At 44.5% G+C, this 21,406-nt stretch overlaps 1 protein-coding gene across 1 annotated transcript; it reads right to left on the bottom strand.

The window, feature by feature from the left end:
- Nucleotides 1–1,287: 1,287 nt before the first annotated feature.
- Nucleotides 1,288–14,811, bottom strand: MFAP5 (microfibril associated protein 5). Its single transcript, XM_032679933.1, has 9 exons — nucleotides 14,673–14,811; nucleotides 14,216–14,278; nucleotides 11,411–11,458; nucleotides 10,334–10,369; nucleotides 8,900–8,935; nucleotides 8,072–8,107; nucleotides 7,260–7,341; nucleotides 6,316–6,395; nucleotides 1,288–5,712 (listed from the first exon to the last, which is right to left on the bottom strand). Exons 2-9 carry the CDS (start codon nucleotides 14,274–14,276, stop codon nucleotides 5,591–5,593), a joined length of 501 nt encoding a protein of 166 aa, XP_032535824.1. The 5' UTR covers nucleotides 14,277–14,278; nucleotides 14,673–14,811; the 3' UTR covers nucleotides 1,288–5,590.
- Nucleotides 14,812–21,406: the final 6,595 nt, after the last annotated feature.

Here is a 21,406-nt window from a genome sequence, read left to right as displayed (position 1 = left end):
GAGCCTGGACAAAAGCAGCACAAGAGAACTTGGTACTTTTAGCTCCTTTAAACTCAACAAGCCAAGAGGAAGGTGCCAAGAAGGCAGCAAAAGCCAAGAACCACCTGGTCCCTGACTGGCACTGCCAAGAAGCCCTGATTATCTGTGGCTGCAACATAAGTCCCAAGGAAAGCCAAGACACTGGCAGCCACTAGGACCAAGAAAGCAATCAAGAGCTACAGAATATGAAAAGTGACAGACCAAAAGAGGCAAAGATCCAGCTAAGGGCAAAACAGTGAAACCCAAGGCTACCAAACCAAAGGCAGAGAAATTGAAAGTGACCTCAGGGTGAGAAAGTAGTGCACAAGTAGATGCTGTATGAGCATAGAAAAGTGGCCTGCTGCAGAGCCATAGACTGCAAATCCTTTAATTTAGCCACTGATTTTTGTCATGTTTTGCATTTTTAAATACAGTTTCTCCAAAGGAAGAGAATTAATTTTAATAATTTAAATGCCTTGTTTTGCAATAAAACTCAGGCTTTGTATTTCTTCTTGGTATTTTCTTCAAATGTCTGCAGCAGTATTGCAGGGGAGAGAGTTTGCTCAGAGATGCACAGCAAAAAGAACAGAGGCAAATGATGAATGCTGCAACAAAGAAATTTCTGATCTGACATCAGGAAACTATTCTCCATCTTAAGCGTGGTGCAGCACTGGAACAGATTGAGGATTCTCCATCCTTGCTGACTTTTTCAAAATTCACCAGGACAAGGCTCTGAGTGATCTTATTAGCTTTGAAGGTAGCTCTGTGTGCTAACTTTCAGTATAATTTTATCTATTATCCTAACTGGGGAGGTATACAATCTCAATATCCACATTTATTTAAAAAATGCATAACTTCATGTACATTTATTCTTATATTTAAGTAGGTGAGATCTGACATTACTTATTAGCTAGACACATTGAATTATATGTTTCTCTATTACATCTTTTTGTTAATGTCTAATTTGTGACAGGCTGTATTTGTATGGATATTGCAATATTAGTAAAATTTACAAAGCAGCATTCTGATAGATAATTTATTCATTAAATGAATGTAATGTGTTTTACCAATTCACTTTTTTATATACTTCAGCACAGTAGCAATGAGTACATAAACTGATATAATTTATACTATCGAAAATGTTTTTATTTGAAAAAATAATTTACATTAATAGCAAAGGTAGACAATCAAATACCCTTGTGATGTTTCACACAACTTTTTTTATAACTTCTTTTAATGGACTGAAATCCAGTTCTCTATTTCGTAGGAGTTTATTCCAACTTGCTGCACTACAGGGGCTATGGATAGCAAGGAACAGAGAGAAAAGAGCAGGATGCTGAAGATCAGAGAGCAGGAAGTTAAGAGATTCAGAAATGGAATTCAGATTTCCTGTGCCCTGTCAAGGGACTGTTCACAGCTGGATGAAGGTACACTGTCAAACAATGTCAGACCATGTGGTGCCAGCAGTCAATGTTATAGGATTGTGTACCTTTAAAATCTTTGGGGGGAAAAAACCCAACCACAACTTTTTTTTTTTCTCTAATTTTTAAGTCCCTTTTGGTTTCCAGCCAGCTAGTCTTTGTTTAATAGGGGTGCTTTTTTTGGATAAGCTGCAAGCACCAGTCCCCTCTGTGAAGGACAAGCCCACATCCCAGCCAGAAGGATGCTCTTAAGGGATCCCTCCAAGCTGAGACGCCTGATGTCAACATATTTTGTTCATGCTGTGGGTTATTGTGGAAAGATTCAGGAAACATGGAGCTTCTAGGTGACATGGCAGCTGCTTCCAACAGGGGACCAAGCATCAGAACACTGGCCTTCAAACAGCAGCCTTCAAACTGGCAACACTGCTCAGCAGTGGGGAGCCGTGACAGTGAAAGGAGCGGGAACAACCATTGTGTCGGTAGTGACTGCAAGACATCTAACTCCCGCTCCAGGTCAGAAGTTTGTGAGAATCAGCCACAAACACAGGACCATGTTTCTAAAACAGGCCTCTGGCAGCTTTCTTTGTGGCTAGCCCAACTGCATGAACAGCAGACCTAGCTGGAGCTGTATTTACAACCACTGCTCTGGTTTATAAGAGAAGGCTCTATCCAGAGACCAGCAACCATGGCAATTCAGTTTGGAATGGCAGGGAAGGTAAATCTGTATATGGAATAAGTGCTAATGAAGGTGGGGAAGTGTGTCTGCAGACTCCGGTGCTGTAAGAAAAGGGAAGGATAAACTGAGTCACAAAAATCTGATGGCACACACAGCCAGTGGAAAGTGCCAATAGAGGGACACTGCACAGGTCAAGAGCTCATGAGACAGAGCAGGGTTTGGCCTGTGTAGGTGGGAGCAACATCTACAGTCACTTGGGGTTGAGGCTGTTTCCATTATAACAGTCCAAGATAGGGACATCACAGCATCAGCCAGGAAGAGGCATTGCTTCTAGGGGATAGCACTGTGCAATAATCTGCATTGTGTGGTTTAGTCCTGAAGTCCTATGGGACACTGTCAGAGGCACTTTAATGGGTAATTTGGGCCACAGCCACTTTTGTTCTAGAAATACCATCTAAATGCAGACCTCACTGCTTGCACATGAACACACTGCCTAGAGTGCCCCAAACTCTGAGTGCTCTACCTTTTCAATGAAAATATGATGCACAGTCAGTGCCTGACGAATCTATTAAAAAATCAGAAAATCAATGAAAGAGAAATTCTTCTAATCCTTTTGACCTAGATATGTAATTTTCCCATTATTGAGTTAAATGGCTGTAGTGAACAAATTCTTCTTCACTCATGTGATAGTTAGCACAGCTCTTCTCTTACTTCAGTCACCTTACCATTTTACTTGGAGATGTTAATTCTTTACCAGAAAGTCATGGCACATGCACAGTGAAAAGATGTGTTTTCAGCACAAATTTAATGGGCTGGGAGGAGTTATCCTTGTGTTCAGCAGCTACCAACTGTCAGGAAAATCTAGCACAGCTATGCTGGAGCAAATTTTATGTTTCTCTAGAAAAAATAATGACTTCCCAGGAAGACCTGTGATTCATGAGTGAAGGGAGGGTGGCAGCAGAGGACTAGGTTAGCAGGGAGTAAAAAGCTCCAAATGACAGATTTGGGCTGGAGTCAAGTTTCCCCACAAATCTGGAGGAAATACAGCAAGTGACAAATAGACCCAAACACGTGAGAGTTGCCAAGAATAATAGGAAATAAATTTTCCTTTAATACGCATTATATAGACTCTAGCATTAAAACAATGTTCTCCTGGACAGGAGCACCTCTTCCTGACCCTGCTGAAAGCAAGCAACAGAAAGGCTTCTAACTACTTCCCAAACTGTATGAATGTTAAATTTCTATATGCTGTACAGGAGCTATGTTACACAGCTATATATCTATATCAGCTTATAGTCAACTCTAAATACAAAGTGGAGACTTGGCCTAGTCCAATTTCCAAGATGTCCCTCTAATATCTCGTCTCCATCCTACCTTCCTCCACACAGGCAATTTTCAGAGGTATCCCATCATGGAAGTCAGTGGCTGCCAGTGGCTTGAATTTCTGTGAGATCAAGCTCTCAGTGACCTCCTTTCTACAGAAACATGCACTCTCTCAGCACAGAGAAATTCCTCCTCCATACCTAGTCTCCAGAGACTAGACTGAGGAGGAGCATCATTCCCTGAGTAGGGGTGCAATGCTCCTATGCATGGGATGAAATTCCAGACACTGCATAACTTGAAATTCTTTCTCCTGCGTACTGGCTTAATACAGAGAGATTTAGCCCATCTATGGACAATTTTGACCTCATATGGAACAAATCTGTCTGCACAGGGTGTCTTCCTCTACAGAGAGGATGTAAACAGCTTATTGATGCATACAGCAGAAATCCTAGTCCAGGTGAGAGGGTCTTACATTGTTTTTTTCTCAAGAGACATCTGCCTCTGTGCAGCAAACTGTCCCTGATATTGTGTGACCTTGGCTCTGTGCAGGAGAGCAGTGTCCCTGCAAGGGTGAATGGTACTCTGTTCAGCAGCAGAGTATATTATGTCATGGGGGTGAATGCCTAATCTGGCGAACTGGCTCTCTGTTAGTTGGGAACAACACAGAGGTCCTAGAGACAGGGCCTTGCTGATCTGCTGCAGTGCTCCGGTGCCCCACAGAATTATGCCACTGAGAGTCACACAGAATAATTAATACAGTTCAGACTGCTCTTCCCCACTTACCCTACCCAGTGTCATCATGTAAACTGCCCATATACCTGGAAATGTTCTCCATATATCTGAAATACAAAGTTCTTGAGCAGACCAGACATCCAGTGCTACCAGAGTAATTCTTCTCCCCAGGCTGGCCTGCCTCTATAAGCACTTATATCTGCAGATATGTTTACCTTCCCCATCAGCACCTGGCTCTGTACAGGTCAGCAGAGTCAGAGAACCTGCAGGAAAATCGCAGGTCCCTGATAACCAGGGATCCCAGATAATAATTCTTCTCTCACATCTGATTCCAGTTTGTGACTCCTTTCTGCTTTGTGCAGAAGCTTCCAGGTCAAGAGGTAGGAACTCAAGTGGAGATATTGAAAGCAAGCTCAGCAACTGGAGAGTGTGGAGGTAGCCAGACCAAGACAAGACAGCAGGACAAGCTAATTCATTGCAAGTTCCCCGTACTGTCAGGACACGCAGGTTCTTCATGGGCTTTCTTGGGCTTAGGAGTGGAGACAGCCGTAATTACTGCTCCCTGGAACTTGCCTGGAATGGACATCAAGAGATGTCTTCAATGGGAAGGGAGGGACAAGAATAGGGGAGAGGAGACGAGGGAGTGTAAGAGGCAACACTCTGTTCCAACATAATCTTCTCGAGAAAAATATAATGCCATACTAAATCCAGAATTCTTCCTTTTGGCAGCAGTTGTGTGTGAGGGAGGCAATGGGCTTGGGACAAAGAACTTCCCAGAGGGAGTTATAAATGATCTGTTGCCATCCAGGGGCAATGAGGTTTGCCTTGGGTTCAGGATAGCTCATCTCCCATTTCTGTCACTTCTCTGATGCCAGCAGACACAAGGAGGAGACTGTGCTATCACACAACAAATGCAGTGGCTCAGGAGAATCAGAGAGGCTCAGGCTGACTAACAATATCTGAGCTCATACTGATGCCATTGCAAGAAATAAAGGGCAGAAGTCCTAGGGCCTAGTTCTAGTTTGTACTCCTCCACATGAAATGAAGCTTAGGGCATCTGTACCACTGGAGAGAACTACATCCTGTCCCCATACAGAATATCCCTCCAGGGACAAAGCAAGAGAAGATGCAGCACATTTATAAGGACCTCTGGGAAATGAGCAGCTCATGGCCTGCCAGACAGAGGGAAAGGAGGGAGCATCTTCTATCCTCAGCAACAGATTTTAAAGATGACGACAGCCACCATAACAGACTAGCAGAGTGCTCTGTGTACTGCAGCACCTGAAGAAAAGAATGTAGGGGAAGGCACAGAAGCAAGAAAATGGTGGGGAAATCACAAACAAGAAGGACTTGTCTCGGGTAGGTAGTGGATGAGGATTTCTCTTCTCTTCCTTCCTTTTCCTCTCCTGCTGTTGGGAGTTCACAGAGCATCAGGCCTTCCATGCTGCTGCTCCAGGAGCTGTCTGCAAGGGAGAGGCAGGGGTTGCCCAGATCGGCGGAGACGTCGAGGAGGAAGGCCAGCCAGCTGGCGACAGATCTCATCTGAAGACATAGCAGACACATACAAGTTGACAGATAATCAAAGCTTCCTTCAAATTCTTCACTACTAGAATAGCTAAAGGTACATCCTTCACTGCATCTACAGAAACTGTTGAAACTGCTGAAACTGCTGAATCCTCATATACATGAGGCACGCAAAACAGGTCCTTAGGCTTTTATGAATTTCTTTCTGGCTTTATTCATGTACAATGCATATTAAAATCACTGGTATTTTGCTGCAACAAAGACTTCAGAAAAAATCTAGACTGGATCCTGTTTCTATTCATGACCAGAAATACTGATATTTATCCTTGAACCTCAAAGGAATACAACTTTGAGTAAGAGTGTGTTTGGGGCTAGTAGAGCATGATCAAGATGGAGGAATACAGAGCTATCATACTTCTTGTTAGTACAATATCTACTTCCCATTTTATTTGGTCATGGGTTTTCTGTACTGGATCTAAGACTGCATTGCATTAGAGCTCCTTCACACAAAGTCCAGGGAAACTACTACATACAGATTGGAGTCCAAGCTAACTAGTTAGCTTAGAGACTCTATCAGATGGCTGCAGCTATTCTTCTAGGCTAGCTTGTGATATCACTCACCTTGCATGACCTCATTCTCCTTGCAGACAATGCGAGAGCACACCTCCTTGTTTATTATGTACATGCGACGCACACTGAGGGATCGTCAGTAGCGAGAGGCACAGAGACCCAAAGAAATAAAAAAGGGATACAGGCAATAAACATATATATTCACTGATGAGAAGGCAAGTCCTAAATTTTTATGATTAGTTACCCTAGATTAAGGCCGCCATCAATAGCAAAGTAATCTTGGCAACGGCTTCATAAAATCTTAGAATCATAGAAAGGTTTGGGTTAGAAGGGACCTTCAAGATCATCTTGTTCCAACCCACTGTCATGGGCAGGGACACCTTCCACTAGATCAGGTTGCTCAAAGCCCTGTCCAACCTGGCCTTGAACAATTCCAGGGCCTGGGCATTCACAATTTCTCTAGACAATCTGTTCCCATGTCTCATCACCTTCTGAGTAAAGAATTTCTACCTAACATCTAATCTAAATTTCTCCTCTTTTAGTTCAAAACCATTCCCTCTTGTCCTATCACCATTTGCCTGTGCAAAAAGCTGCTCTCCCTCTTTTTTATAAACTCCCTTCAGGTACTGGCAGGCCGCAATAAGGTCTCTCTGGAGCCTTCTCTTCTCCAGGCTGAACAACCCCAGCTCTCTCAGCCTGTCTTCAAAGGAGAGGTACTCTATCCCTCTGATTATCTTCATGGCCCTATAAATGGCCAAATAGCTTAAATATGGATTACAATATAGGGCACGTTACAGTTCCTTAGTGCTGCACAGATAATAGTAATTGTGCTGTTTTAAATAATCACAGAAAAAGGACACTCTGGGGATAGGATTCATCTCACCAACTGGTTCCCAGAGACCTCTAGTCTTCAAAAGGAACAATTGCCTAACTGGGTATACCATTTCTGGAGAGTTTTTAAGGCATTTCTTAGGACTGCTTGTTTCTTACCTTGTACGCAGAGGTAGCTGATACACTGCTTTACTGGTTTGTGAACAGAGTACAGGCGCGTGCAAGGGAACTTTTCTTCACGGCAATCTGGGAACACACACACACAAACACAGAGGTGCAATCCAGCATCACTGGCAGGCGAACTCATTCTGGCACAGATATCACTTCATCACTAGGTACTGTCCTCCAGGATTCTAGGGAAGGCCTCCAGCCTCTATTGTCCTCTCTCTTGCGACAGATGGGTATGGTTTAGAGAATAGGAAAATAATGCAGACGTTCCTGCATGTGATACCCTTGCCTCACAGGACAAAAGCAAGGAGAGTTGAGTGAAATGCTAAACAAGCTCACTGGGCAACTGAATACAGGAGGCACATGCTGTAAAGCTGACAGACACAAATAAATAAAATGTAAATTGTAGTTGCATATTTAAGACATGTTTCTAATAGATCTGCAATATCTCATTCAAGACATGAATTTAGTTCCTTTTTTTTCTGGACAATCAACCCTATAGCTAACTATGATGGGTTTTCCCGTATTTCATTCTGAAATGCCAGGTATTGGCCAATGACAATGGCACAATATTGACCCAGTGGTATTGGTCAGGTGATCTGCCACTTCCTCCCTTCCCAGGCATGCCAACCAGGAGAAGGCTGCAGTTTCCACTACCATAATTCTCCAGTACTTCTAACTCAAGAAACAATTGAAAGCAATTTTCCAGGAGACAAGCTCAGTGCTCAGCCAGCACTTGCTTGGAGAGGTACCAGGGTGAGTGAAAGTGGGTTTGGGAGGGAATGCAGGCAGCAAACTTAAAACATACCTGATGAAGCCGTTGCAGTTTCGCTGTCAGACAGAACTGGAAGACAGAGGGTAGCAAAGTTAGTTAGTTACCATAATTTCTTCCTAGATATGCGCTTAATCAAAACAAATACCTGGAAAGGTCTTTCAAGAGCCCTCCATTGTAACTTCCAAGGTGGAAAAAGATTTAAAATTGTTACTAACATGAAACCATAAGAGAAGGTACAAATCCAATATGAATCTAGTGCCAACTACTCAGCCAGTAATGGTAAAAATCTGCCCAAGGTTCCCATAAGCACTACCATTACTGTTCAAAATTACACTATAAGGACATCTTCACTTAAAATTCAAAAGGTCAGGTAAATTTATTTAGTTGCTGTAATTACTATTTATCTAAACGAGAAGTGAAGGAGCCTGTGACTGCCTCTTCCTAAGGAATAGTGACCCTTTAAAAAAACAGCATCCCCTCTAGTTCTTTAATGTCCACGACAAAGGATCAGAAGAAGGTTGATTTGTTATTCCTTATAATAAAGTAACCCATCTATACCACAGCGAACCAGTACATTTTATAATTTGCCCAGTAACAAACTGCAAAAGAATTCAGAGAACTGACTGCCAGGTGCAAGTTTTCATCAACAGTTAGAGAGGACTTTTACTTCTGCTCACGTGCCATAGTGTCAGCCAGAAACACAGACAAAACACGCGTGCACAAGGGAAAGTGAGTCTTTTGGGTGTTGGGGCTGTGCTTAGGGGCAGGCAGAGATGGCAGGATTCTGGGTGTGCAAGGGACTGTGCAAGGAGAGGGAAGAAGGGTCTACAACATGTGGTTGTGAACTGAGAATAAACTTACCGGAAGGAGGAACTGCAGGTGGTGTAACAGCTGCAGCTGGAAAAAGAGAAGATGTTCTGAAAGATCTTAATTTGAGCTTTTGGCATGATAGGATGCTGCAGAGCAAAGATGGGTCCCAATGGTACATCCTTTGTGAAGAATTCTTCTTGATCCCTCAATAACAAGCATTTCAAAGCCCAAGCATTTCAAAGTTTGCTGCAAAGGCTTCACCTTTAGTCTTTTCAGTTTTAGATGTAGGTTAGTCACCACCAGTTTGGTCTAGACACTAAGTCTTATCTACACTCATACAGACTGTCAGGTCTTATATACTGAACACAATTGCTTTCACCTCCCATCCCACCCAGGATGTGTATACGATATGTTTCTTCCAGTTTTCTCTTCCAGTGTTGTCCCATGACAGCTTGACCCACAATAAATACTCCAGACAGATCATGAACAGAATCAGGGCAGAGGACAGATCATGGAACTGATGTCCTGGAAAACAAGACACCATTCTCAGATGAGCTCTCCTACACACAGCACACTTGCCAGAACAGCCATGCATAGCTGCCTCTCTTGGACCATATCATTGATCATTCCCCCTCTCCCTTCCCTGTCTGGTCTTCCCAGACTCAGGGGGATGTTGAGACTGCTTCAGCAGAGAGAGAAACCAGTCATGGCAGCTTTGAAACCAGACTCATATGGAAAAAGTGGGGAGGCTCCTTCTTGAGCCTCCTTTCCTCCATTGCCTGTTGTTGCAAATGCCTATACTCCCATCAGCTCTGTGTCCTTCCCCTGAGGTTATCTCCACTCTCTAAGGAGACACACTGCATGCTGTAAGTGTTCATCTTCCAAGTCCTCCATCTACCCTACCTTTGCTGCCCCCCAGTGACACAGCCGCAGGCACACTGGGGAAGACAGTACTAAAAGAACAGTACGTCCACTTCCTGATCCCAACACTGCTCAGAGTTTGCTTTACTACTGTCTTTCAGGGTTTTTTTGCCACCTCTGTCTCCTGAGCATCAAGCACATGTGCTACCTGCCAGCAGACACACACACCACCTGTGTCCCAGTGCTGCTCAGTTTGAACCTGTCCAATTTCTCACCCTCGTCATTTAGTCTCTTTGTTTCTGCACCTTCTGTGGAAGGACAAGGCTGAGTGAGCTTGGAATTTCATGGCTTCCTGCAGTGCAAACATCTTCAGAGAGCCCTGGTACACTAGGTGAGATTGGCATTTCCTCGGAGAACAGACCATTAAGTCACCTAAATTAATCTCCCTGCATGGAGCACAGAAAAGATTCCCAGACAGCCGTAAATGCTGGAAGAACACTGCTAGATGTCAAAAGTGGGAAGAGGGGTTTCTGGGCATAATGGGTAATTTCTGGGTGTGTGTAGGCAGAAGTACAGATGAAAAGGGAAAAAGAAGCATGAAGATGCCAAGAGATAGGAGCTTACCAGGGCTGCTGAGAAGAGAGGCGGGGGTAACATCACCTGGAAAAGAGAGAATGTTCTTGAGAAAGCTTGTCTTTACTTTGTGGTCCTTTATATAGCCAGCCAGAGCTAGCTTGAATTACCTTGGCTGCCATCACAGGCTCATGAGATAGTGCGATCCAATCCAGTAAATTCATAAACAAACACAGTGCCCCCATCCCACCTGTATCCTTCCCTTGTCAGTGACTGGCCTGGAACTGGATTTTTTAGTGCACATGTTGCATGAACCCATACTGAATTCTGGGTGCATATTCTGACTTCTCAGATACAGCCATTTTAGGCATCTTGGTGGGAAAGAAAGATGTCTGAAATGAAGGTGCTGATGGCTCCTACAGCAGCAGGACAGACAGCAACAGGGAAGGAGGGAGGCAACTCTAAAACAGTCTTGGCTGCAGAAATTCATCAGCAGATGAGTTTCTTTGAAAGGCAAGTAATGGCAAAACTGGAGTGGAGGGATAAAGGGATAAAGTGATGGAGGGATAAAGTGTGAAGGAAAGGGAAACTTGGAGGACATGTTTTGGACTGCCTTCTGAATGGTTTTCTAGAAAGCCCCAGATACTACATGACAGGATCGTAGCTGAAAGATGTCTGAAGGCTTAGCCAGGGGCTTCAGTTTGAAGAAAAGGCAGGCCCTGTGTGTTCTTTCTGGGTGCTGAAGCACGATGCAAACATACGTTCATTTTATATTACCATGTCACAGAAACGGATAAAGGTTCAGAGGGATAAAGCAATTCACCCCCAACAACAAAGCCAGTATGAAGACCACTCAGTATCCTTTCCCAGTGGCCTCACTGCTAAAGCACCACTTGTGCACTTCAGCTAAGTGTTCAGGACCCCTACACCAGCAAATTATTTGTAAAGAGCACAAAACATTTAGCAGGTTGTCTTAGAGGGCTTGTTCAGTCTTCCCTGAAAAGTAAGCTCACAATGTCAGAGGCAAAGAAACAAAGAACAGTATTTGCTAATAAACAGGCTGTAACTCCACAGGACAAGGGAGTAACATGAGCAACCTTCAGCACACAATATGCCTGTAATACTTACCAGTTGCACTTTCTGGTTCTTGCCCATTGACCACGCATGGAAACCAGTCTGCAAGAAGAGAGGAGAGTGAAGAAAGACAGAGATTTCTACAGTCTGCAGGCTTTGTGAAATTTTATGAGACATTTATCTATCCAGGAGACACCACTGCCCTCTGCTGAAGGGAGAAATCTCTTCACTCTGCCTCAGCCTCCACTGCTGGCCAGGTTTGTTGTTTAAAGACTCGTGGACACAGTGGGTCCTGATCCGAACCCTGTTGCTTCCACCAGGGTCAATGGCTGGGCATAGGGACAAGTTAGTAAATACCTCCAGATCTCCTACCAGACTTTGCGTTTCTGAAACCCCATTTGATGCATTTTGAAAAAAAATCCATGTGGCCTCCATGCTCTGGAGGCTGGTCAAAATCCCTGTATTCATTTTATAAAAGAGGAAACTGAGTCATGGAAATTATTTACTTGGGGTCACGGATGGTACAGTAAGAAACAGACTGCAGGTTTGTATCTCCTTAGGCAAATAATTATCTGGTCCATCATCCTGCTTGGGTGTAGAGCACAGAGCAGATGATCTCTCCCTTTTCTGCACCTGGGTGCACTGGAGAGGGGGAACAATGAAGGCTTGGCTGTGCATGCTGTGTGGAAGAGAAGAAACTGAAACTGGGCTAGACTGTTTGTTTGTCCAAATATAAAGGGCGAGAGAGCTGCTTCCTACAGCAGCCAGGAACAGGAAAGTATTTCCTGCAAGCCACAGAGGAGGGAAATGTCTGCATAACTGGAGTGGGATGAAGGAAGGAGTTGGCAGGAAAAAGCCACAGATCTGGGGCACTGCAGGGATGTATGCATGATCAGCCCAAAAAACATTACACCCCGCTATGTCTTGTGAACTCAGCCTTTAGCTTTCTGTTCTTAATGGGAACACCATGTGGGTAAAAAATATCGGCTCTGGAGCTTCTGTCTTAGTTTTTCCATGTTCCAAGAACAGTTACTTGCAGACTGCAGAGGGACTCTTGGGACCCCTACATAATCCTGCTTTGCAGCATTACAGGAGTTGCTGGACCCTGATATTCTCTTCCCCACCCAGCTGCCAGCAACAGCTCAGCTGCTGGCAATTAACCCAGGGAGAGCCAGACATGTATAATAACTTAATTGCACAATTTAATGCAGCCCAAAACTTTCCCTGTTCTGGCTAATCTCTTAATTGTAACATGTAGAGAAGTAAGTGGTAGTGAACACTTTCTCACTTGTTTCTGATGCAAAAGGAAGGACACAAATTCTGAAACCATTGCAGTAGCCAGCAGTGCTGGATTTGAAGAGACATGTAGAAAAGGCGGGGAGGCTCTCCCATCTTTTCTAACATTGAAAAGTCAGATCTTACTAGTTTGGTGGGTTTTTCCTCTCTAGGAGCAAACTAGAAAAACCGATCTAATTCTAAAACAAGAGGACATAAAGTGAAGTGAAATCTCTGCATATGAGGTGAGGAGATAAAACAGGTGACTTTCTTATCCAATTTTCAATTACTTCAATTTATATTTGCTATTGTACCAAATTCATATGTTTTATAAACAACTGGAGTCTATTCTCCAAGTTGCAGTAAATTCATCCTTGAGGTCTAAAACTGCAACTCTAACTCACTGAATTTGTAGCTTACCCCAAAACAAAAGAAGCAGTGAGAGATCAGCTGATCGTTCCTGTTATTTTCCAAGTTAAAATAAACAAACAAACAAACACAAACAGAACTGCTAAAACAAAATACACAAAAGTAAGAAATATTCCTTTCAGGCCCCCTTCATTCATCATAAAAACCACAGACTTCTTTTTTTCACCCTTAACTTGTAGGCCACCTACAAACTCATCTCTTGGATGTCTCACCTCCCCACTTCACATTCGTAAATATGACATTGTCTACTGTGCACCTTTAAAGGAGAAAGTGCTATTTGGAGCAGAATCAGGCTTCAGCATGAGGGGAGGACCAAAAAAGGTATTGCAATAACCTGATTTGAATGTGAGAGGTAGTTAGGTAATCACCTCTCTCCCATATAGAGTCTTTCCTGGGCAAAACTTTATCTGTTCATTGAAATTCATCTTCTTTCACTGTCTGTCCTGAGTCTTCCAATTATATTGTCTGATGCTGTCCTTTTGGTTTTCGTTTTTTGTGCTTTTTTTTTTTTGTTTTAAACGAATTTGATCCCACCTGAATTTTTGCCAAAGTAGCTCCAAGCAAACAAAATTACGGAGTAACAAAACAGAGTAACAACATCCACTACCACCAAAAGCAAAAAGTGGTCTGAACTACAGAGGTTAGGTTTCTCAAAACAGCTGTACAAAGAACTACAAAACCTTCCAGCAGCCGAGTGGCCTGAAAAGGGGTCATTCCAGAAGGAACTACTGCAGGTACTACAGCAGGTACTAGTGACAGCAAATGTGTCATAACTATGACGAACAAATTTTGTGGAGCCTGGGAAATGCCCTGAATACACAGGTGGTACACCAGTAAGCATAAGCACACCTAACTCTCTTCTCAAACTGACCCAGCTGTTTTGCTTACATAAACATCCCTGAAGTGGAGGCTATAGATCTTTGTCTCTTGTGACTCCCAGTACTTACTGGAGACTGTCACAGATGAGAACCTGTTTGCCAGTTTCTAATTTTTCCTTACAGCCCTATATACACCTTGCCTTTCCTGTTGGTACTTCCCCTTTCACTACCCATCTACGTCTCTGTCTTCTTCTTAGGTCATTCCTTATTAGTCCTGTGTAGGAATTCTGTGGGGCACAGCTGGGGAAGAAATCCTCCCCCTGGCATAAGGACTCACCAGCTGGGGACAAGAAGAGTGCCAAGAGACACAACAGTATACAGGTTCCAGAGTTCTTCATCCCTGTTGAGTTGAGGAGAGAGCAGTCAGGGGAAAGCTAAGGCAGGAACTGGAGTACACTCCCCCACAGCACAGAACTTTGCTTGCTATCCCTCATTTCCCCTCTCAACACCATTTGGTCTCCCCAGCCTCCTTCCTGTCTCCCTCCTCATCTGGCCAGTTTTCCAGGTGTTTCAGAAATATTCTGGACTGAACTTATAACATCACCTGCTTTCTTCCTCTTTCCATCTTCTTCCCCCAGTCCCCATCTTTTTTCTCATCCAGGTGGCTAAGCCCCACTCCACACATACATCCAGCATGCAAAGAAAAGTTTCCCCCACATTATCTCCCTCCATCTCTTCTACTTTTAAGTATTTTGAGGAGCACTGAGACAATAGATAGGGTCCCCATCACTTACTGCAGCCCTCAGCTTCCACTCCCTTCGGCAGACAACGTTCTGTCTTTCCCCTTCGGCGTCCCCCCCACTTTGGCTATTGGGTAAATCACATGCAGCCACACCCGGAATACGTTCTCCTTTTGGTTGTCTTCAAAATACAATTTCTGGGAAAAAAAAAAAAAGCCAGCGAGATGGAGGGACATGGTGTCATCATGCATCTGGAATGAGGGGGGGAGCGAGAAGCAGCTGCCCACACCCTCATTCCGGAGTTTATTGTCCTCCGAAGGGCTCCTCCCATTCCCCCAGGATGGCCCAGCACCAGGGATGGATTCTTGGGGCTGTGTTGCACAGTGGTGTCCCATTATCGTCCTTCCCTCCTGCACAGTCCCCGCTTCCTCCTCACGCCGCTACCTCTAGCCACGATTCCCCCTCAGCTGCGGCCATCTTCCCACCCCAGTCCTTCTGTCCTCTTCCCGTTTCCCTGCGCGCCTCTCGCACAGGGACAGTGCAGAACCGCATCCCATGTACCCACAGGATGGGGGGGTGGGAGCAGCCGTGTCCCGCGGGGACCGAGCGCGGGCGGCGGACGGGGGGCACACGGCGAGGGGCAGGCCGGGCAATCGAGGGCAGCAGCAGCGGTGACATCACCCCGCTGCCCCGCCAGGGCGGGGCTGGAGCCTCCCGCCTGGATGGAGGGAAGGGGGCTCCCGCCTGGACCAGGCTGGTGGCGGGGAGGGGGCACGGGGAGCAGGTACCGCCCACGGGGTGCTGTTCTGCAGCGCCGCTGCCTGTCTGTTGTGCAAAAAATAGAAAAAAAAAATAATTAAAAAAAGGTAAAAAAGTAGGAGGGTGGGGGAGACAAACTGAGAAGGGAAGATGGGACCTGACCTTCACTGCCATCCTCCTGACTCCCCTGTGCCTCCACTCTGCATTTTATGAGCCCCAATAGAGTAGCCACTCTCCCCTAACCCTTCCTCCAACAGCACCTGCATCTCTCATCTCCTGTTGCTTTTGCTGACTTTTTCCCTTTGCGCTTCTGTAACTACTCCTCTGGATCTGAGGAGGCACTGGATGAGCTTCAAGGTACAGTCTCAGTCCTGAAAGCCAAGGAGAAATCTAGGAAATGACCCCACTCCCTCTCTCATCTAGCAGTGAAAACCTTGTAGGGGAAAGCTATGATCCCTAAGGCTCATTGTTAGCTTGGGAACGCTCATTTGTTCTCAACTAAATGCAGAGTAGAAATAAAATTCTATAATGCTTTATACGGAGTTACTAAAGGAAATTCTCACTATGTCCTCTCTACCACAGGAGACTCAGAAGAGTTTTGCCCACATGTGACATAACTGATGTCACCACTTCTTACCTGATAGTGCCTGAGCATTGGGTGTAGCAGTGCTCAAGAGGAAAATGACTGCTCCTTCTTATTTCTGGTCCTCCCAAGGCTCCTGGAGGATGCACCATTGGTGGACTGTACTAGAGGAGGGATAGAGGGGATGGGGAAAGCTAGGAATTTCCCTGGTACCAGGGACAGCCTTCTGGAGCCAAACAGCATTGCACTGTTTCACTGGAGCAAGACACCAACATTTGCACTTTCAGAGACCAGCTAAACTGGGTGCATTGGAAATGCTGGTGAGGTCATTACACAACAAAAAGAATGTGATGGAAGTTATAACCCACCTCAGGTTGAGTAATCCTCTAAGATTCTTGGCTTTTACTGGAAGTCCACATAGCAGTATGTTTGGGTTACAATACTCCACACACCTTGGTTTGGTTTTTGTTTTCTCTGTACTTCTGTGTTGTCATTCAAGCCTCTGTTACTGCTTAATGGGATAACTAAAACATCCTGAAGACTTTGTGAGTTTTGAACACATTTATTAGGAAACTTTCATTGATGCCAAATGTTTTGGTCTACCGATGTGCTGATGTACCACCATCTCCCACAGAGCACAGGATTCACAACCAATGTTGGGAAAAGCTTCTGCTGATTGCTTCTGAGCTTTAAATCCTTCTTTCAAACTGGAAGACTATGTCCTCCCCAGCAGCTCGGTGTGGGTAGACCCGTGGTGCTAGCAGAACGCCTCCATTTGGAGAGCTTGGAGCGGATGACGTCGATGCTCCTGGTGATGGAATCGCTGGCTAAGAAGCAGTTCAGTATTTTACAGGCCAGACAAGCCGCGGAGAAAATAGTTGGAGGTATCATGCTGCTCTTGCTCGCGGTGGACACCGGAGGGAGCCGCAGCACAATGGCATGAGAACGCCCCTTTTTCCTCTTGCAGTCCAGGCACATTCTTCAAGAGATGTGGCTCTGCGTCTGCAGGCCTCCATCTGGCATGAAGTATCTCCTCTTAACTCTCCTAATTGTCTACTGGATTCACAACTGTTTAATCGGTTTGCTTTTTGAGACAGAAAAGAATCTTGTTTTTTCCCCCCATCCTTGCCCCATGACATTGACAAAGGTAGTTGGACAGCCCTCACATCTAGGAGATAAGAAAAATTAACATCCTTCTGCACCTTCCCTTCTCATTCACCCTGTTGCTGTCTTGTGATTTGTGGGCTGCTGTCCTCCATCACAAGGGTATCCTGGGGACATCTACAGCTGATGACTCAAGATGAAGCACTCTTCCTTCTAAAAATTCAAGTATCAAGGCCACAGTATGGTGTGACGAACTTTGCTGCAGTAAAAGGCATGGGTGACTCATAAAGGAAACACATCATTCCCTAGTGCTGACTCCAGTGCCTGTAGTGTTTTACCTAAGATCAGAAGCAGTGACAGTGATTCAGCAAAAAGTTATTTTCCTTCCCAGTTGGTACTGATCCCATTATCCATGCTATAGTGATGGTAGCAATGGATAAGACACAAAATTGCCTTCCCAGAAATTAAAATCACCTGATGCATTTCACCCAGAGACCTTCTGTTCTCAGCAGACAGGTGAGTGATCCTGGGCATAGTATTTGTATAGGTCTTAGACCCAGCATTTAAATTCCTATTGATTTCTTTCCCTTTACCTCTTTGTCTTCTTTGGCCTCACATATACCTCCATGGTAACTGGGCATTAAGTTACATCTGACTGATAAGAATTAATGAACTTGCTGTAAGATATGTGAGTATCATGTCAATAATGCAGGACTACTAGTCATGTGAATTGGGGGGCTGAAATGAATTTTCTTGGGTCCCACACTGCTGATGGGCTCCACTAATACCTGAGGTCTGACATCATCCTGCAGTTGTTCTGCAGGTTTTGCTGAGGTCATCAGAGGAAAGGGACATGAGTTCAAGGCCTGATCCTCTATCCCCAATTTTGGAGATTCACATCTGACTTTGTATCCAACCCACTGTAGAAGTGCAAACACTGCAAAGTGCAGCAGCCTGGACACAATTTGTCTCTTTTGACTCATAGTCATGCTTTCTGTTGTCCCTTCTACAAAAATAAGGAATTCTTCACCCCTCTATTTCCAAATCAACAAGGCAGTGCTTAGAGGGCAGACAGTCTTGCAGTCACAAAATGCACTAAGATAGTCCATGAAACTCTGATTAATACCCACTCAGCTCCTTCAAATCAGTTCAGCACTCCGAAGAACTGACCACAAGAAGAGGAAATCAGTGAGCTCTTTGCTAGTGGTTGGTGACTTAGCCACAAGCTTCAGGCCCTTCCTGGACAGGGTGGTTATGGTGAATTGCCAGAATTTTCCTTCTTCATTTGCTGTGCTTTGGTGTTTCCTTTGCTGCTCTTTCTGTAGTTCTTACTATCATAAACGTAGTTCCTTTCTGATCCTTTGTACTGTCTCAGGGCCAATTCCTCCTGGCTGTTTCACCTGTTCCTCCATATTCCCCTTTCTTCAAGCAGCTGAGCTCAAATATGGCTTCTCTCACAGAACTTTTTCCAAGACTGCTCTCTCAGGGGGACAGGTAACACTTTAAGCTTAACAAATATATAAATCCCTCATGTAAGCCCAGTATATGTGTCCATACAGAGTCTGGAGTACATAGAAACATCATATTTAATTTAACTGGTGCAACTTTTCCATACAGACAAGGCTGCAGTCACAAGTAAAATGCCAGTAAAGACATGATGGATTCCCCCTCCCCTTCTCCCATCTCTTCTGGACAGCACAAACCCTGGAGCGAAGCCAGCAGGATTAACCCTCTTGCTGCAGCACAGTGATCAAGCACCGGAGCAGTAGCCAGAGCTGGCTAAAGAAGTCACTGCTGGGAAGCAGAGTGGTGTCTTACTCCTGCACAGAGAGGTTCACTAGAGGCAGTCCAGCAGAGATGAATTCACAGTTGAGCTTTCCAAACAATACAGTACCTGTCTCATTTGAGGTCCAGTCTTTTGTACTATTTGTATTGTCTTTTAGTAGTCCTCTAAGGTGGAACAGATTTTAGTGGCTTTTTTTACCCTTACAGTCTAAAACCAGGAGTGGCGCCCCTCTAGCCCTCCTCCCAAGAAAATCAGCTCCAAAAATCCAAAAATCACACACTGAAAGGGCTACTCCAATGTTTAGTGTTGCAGTGCTGACATGTACATCATTCTGAGATCCTCACACAGCTCCATGAGTGCAGTAGTGGGGCTATGGGGAGTACTGGATTTTAAAAGATGTGATGAAACTGGGGCGGCTCGCAGTGCCTGAATTGGACACACCCTTTCAATTAAAAGAGGCATCAGAGTGAGAGAGGTATACAGGTCCATGCTTACAGAGAGGTTTCATGTGCACACAGAGAGACCGGGAGCAGAAATAGTAATTAAAAAGAAAATAAAGCAAAAGTATAGATATCATATTATATGAATTATATTGAAAAATAGAATACCTGTAAATTTTTAAACACCATTGAGGAAGGGGCAAAAGCGGCAATTTCAAAAGCCATTTGCTTTAAATTCTTTAACATTTAGAAAAGATCTGTTGTCAAAACCTTTTCTTAAATTGGCCACATCCAAAATACACAAACTTTGAAGTCCTTCTCAGTGTCAGCATTCACAGCACTCACCCTGCTTCTAACAGGACATAATAAAGAAGAACAACAGTTGCACTGAGTAGAAGAAATGCAAATGAAGCTACCTGTTAGCAGACAAACTGATAAAAGTTCATATTGTGGGGAAAATTAGGAAGCACCAGTTTCAGGTTTTTATGCCTCCATTTCCTATATCCCTCCATTTCACTGGGACTGTAAAGTCTGCCTTTTATCATCATTTATGTTTTGTTCTACAGCTGACATTAGAGAAATCTGATCGAAGATTTGGGCATTACCGAAACTGCAGTGGTATAAATCACTGTCTCTCCTGTAGGTACTGCTGACTTCAACCAGATCACTTGAATTTTCTTCTGACCTTCCCCATGTATAGTGACTATTCTAACTCAATGGCAGACTGAAACTAAGGCAAGCAATGTTAACAAAAATCTGTCCTAATGTGATATGTATATGCATAAAGGGCCTGCACTGCTTTAGCTACCTCAGTTTTAAAGAGATGAAACCAGCAACCATTCTGTATCAACCTCAACAGCACCTTCACAAGATGCCTGTAAAAGAGCAACAATGTTGGTAGCTGAAAAACCTAATTGGATACTATTATAATAATTTCTTGCCTCTGCCCATCAATGCAGCTGCCCTGATATGTATCTTTTTATGAAAAAGGACTTCAACTATTCATCCATTATGCTCTCATTCTTAGAATAAAAAAACACATTGGAATTTTATTTGCATGCAGCTGTAAAGAATATTTGCATTCAAAACAAAGCCCACTGGCTTTGCTTGTTAAACTATCTAAATGTTATTTCATATCAACCAAACCTCCTTAGCAAGGCTCCTCTGGCTATTTATTGTATCCTCCTTGAGTTCTCTTGCCATGCTTACCATCTCAGATTTCTCACCAATTTAATTCTTGGGTTTTTTTGCTATGTTTTCCTTTTCCTGCACCTAATCTTTTTTCTTCCCCTATTTCTGCATTTATTCCTATATTTCTGTATATGCCTTTTTCTTTCTTGATTTTTTTTCTTTTCCTCCCCTTAGTGCTCTTTCTCCCGGCTTTTCTATCTGAACAAGCTTTTCTGACTCTGGCATTCTCTCTGTCTCCTTGGTTTCCTTTCAGTTGCCCAGTCGCCCTCACTGGAATGTTGGCAGAAACATATTTTTCTTTGAAAACAAAGAGACTAAATAAGTAAATGGATAAATAAAATAGCTGGGAGCAGATGGGAGGTTTCAATTCTGGAATGGTCTGTATTCTGTGAGCTTTCTCACTTCTTAGCAAAGGAGGAGATAGTTGCACTCCCTGCCCACCCACCCCCAGCCTCACAGGGAGCCAGGCTTCCCCCTCCCCTGGCGTGAGGACCTTGCTGGAGTGATGGATTGCACTGCAGTGAGGGCTTGAAGCACTGCAGGGAGAGAAGGGGGAGGGATGGGGAAAGACGGAGGGAGGGAAGAAGGAGGAGACACGCTGGCAGCGTCAGGCCAGGAAGGATGTAGCCGGGCCGATGAGAAGAGACGGGGGGGGGGAGGGGGGGGGGGCTGGAAAACGGGAATGGGGATGGGCATGGCGGGGGTGGGCGTGCGTTTCTGCAGGCAGCACGGCTCCGAGCAGACCGGTGAGCCCAGGAATGATGGAGACACAAGGCAGTGTGGGCAAAGCTGTCACTGGCAGCGGGGGAGACGGGCAGGAAAAGGGATAGGGAATGGGAAGAGGGATAAAAAGGTCAGAGAAAGTAAGGCTTTGGCTGTACAGCAAAGGACACAACTCTCGCAATCTAGATTTCCTTGGAGCTGT

Source organism: Chiroxiphia lanceolata, chromosome 2 (genome assembly GCF_009829145.1).
Source record: "Chiroxiphia lanceolata isolate bChiLan1 chromosome 2, bChiLan1.pri, whole genome shotgun sequence".
Lineage (NCBI taxonomy): Eukaryota > Metazoa > Chordata > Aves > Passeriformes > Pipridae > Chiroxiphia > Chiroxiphia lanceolata.
Note: the sequence above shows the minus strand (reverse complement) of the source record. Positions and strands in the feature narration are given on the sequence as shown.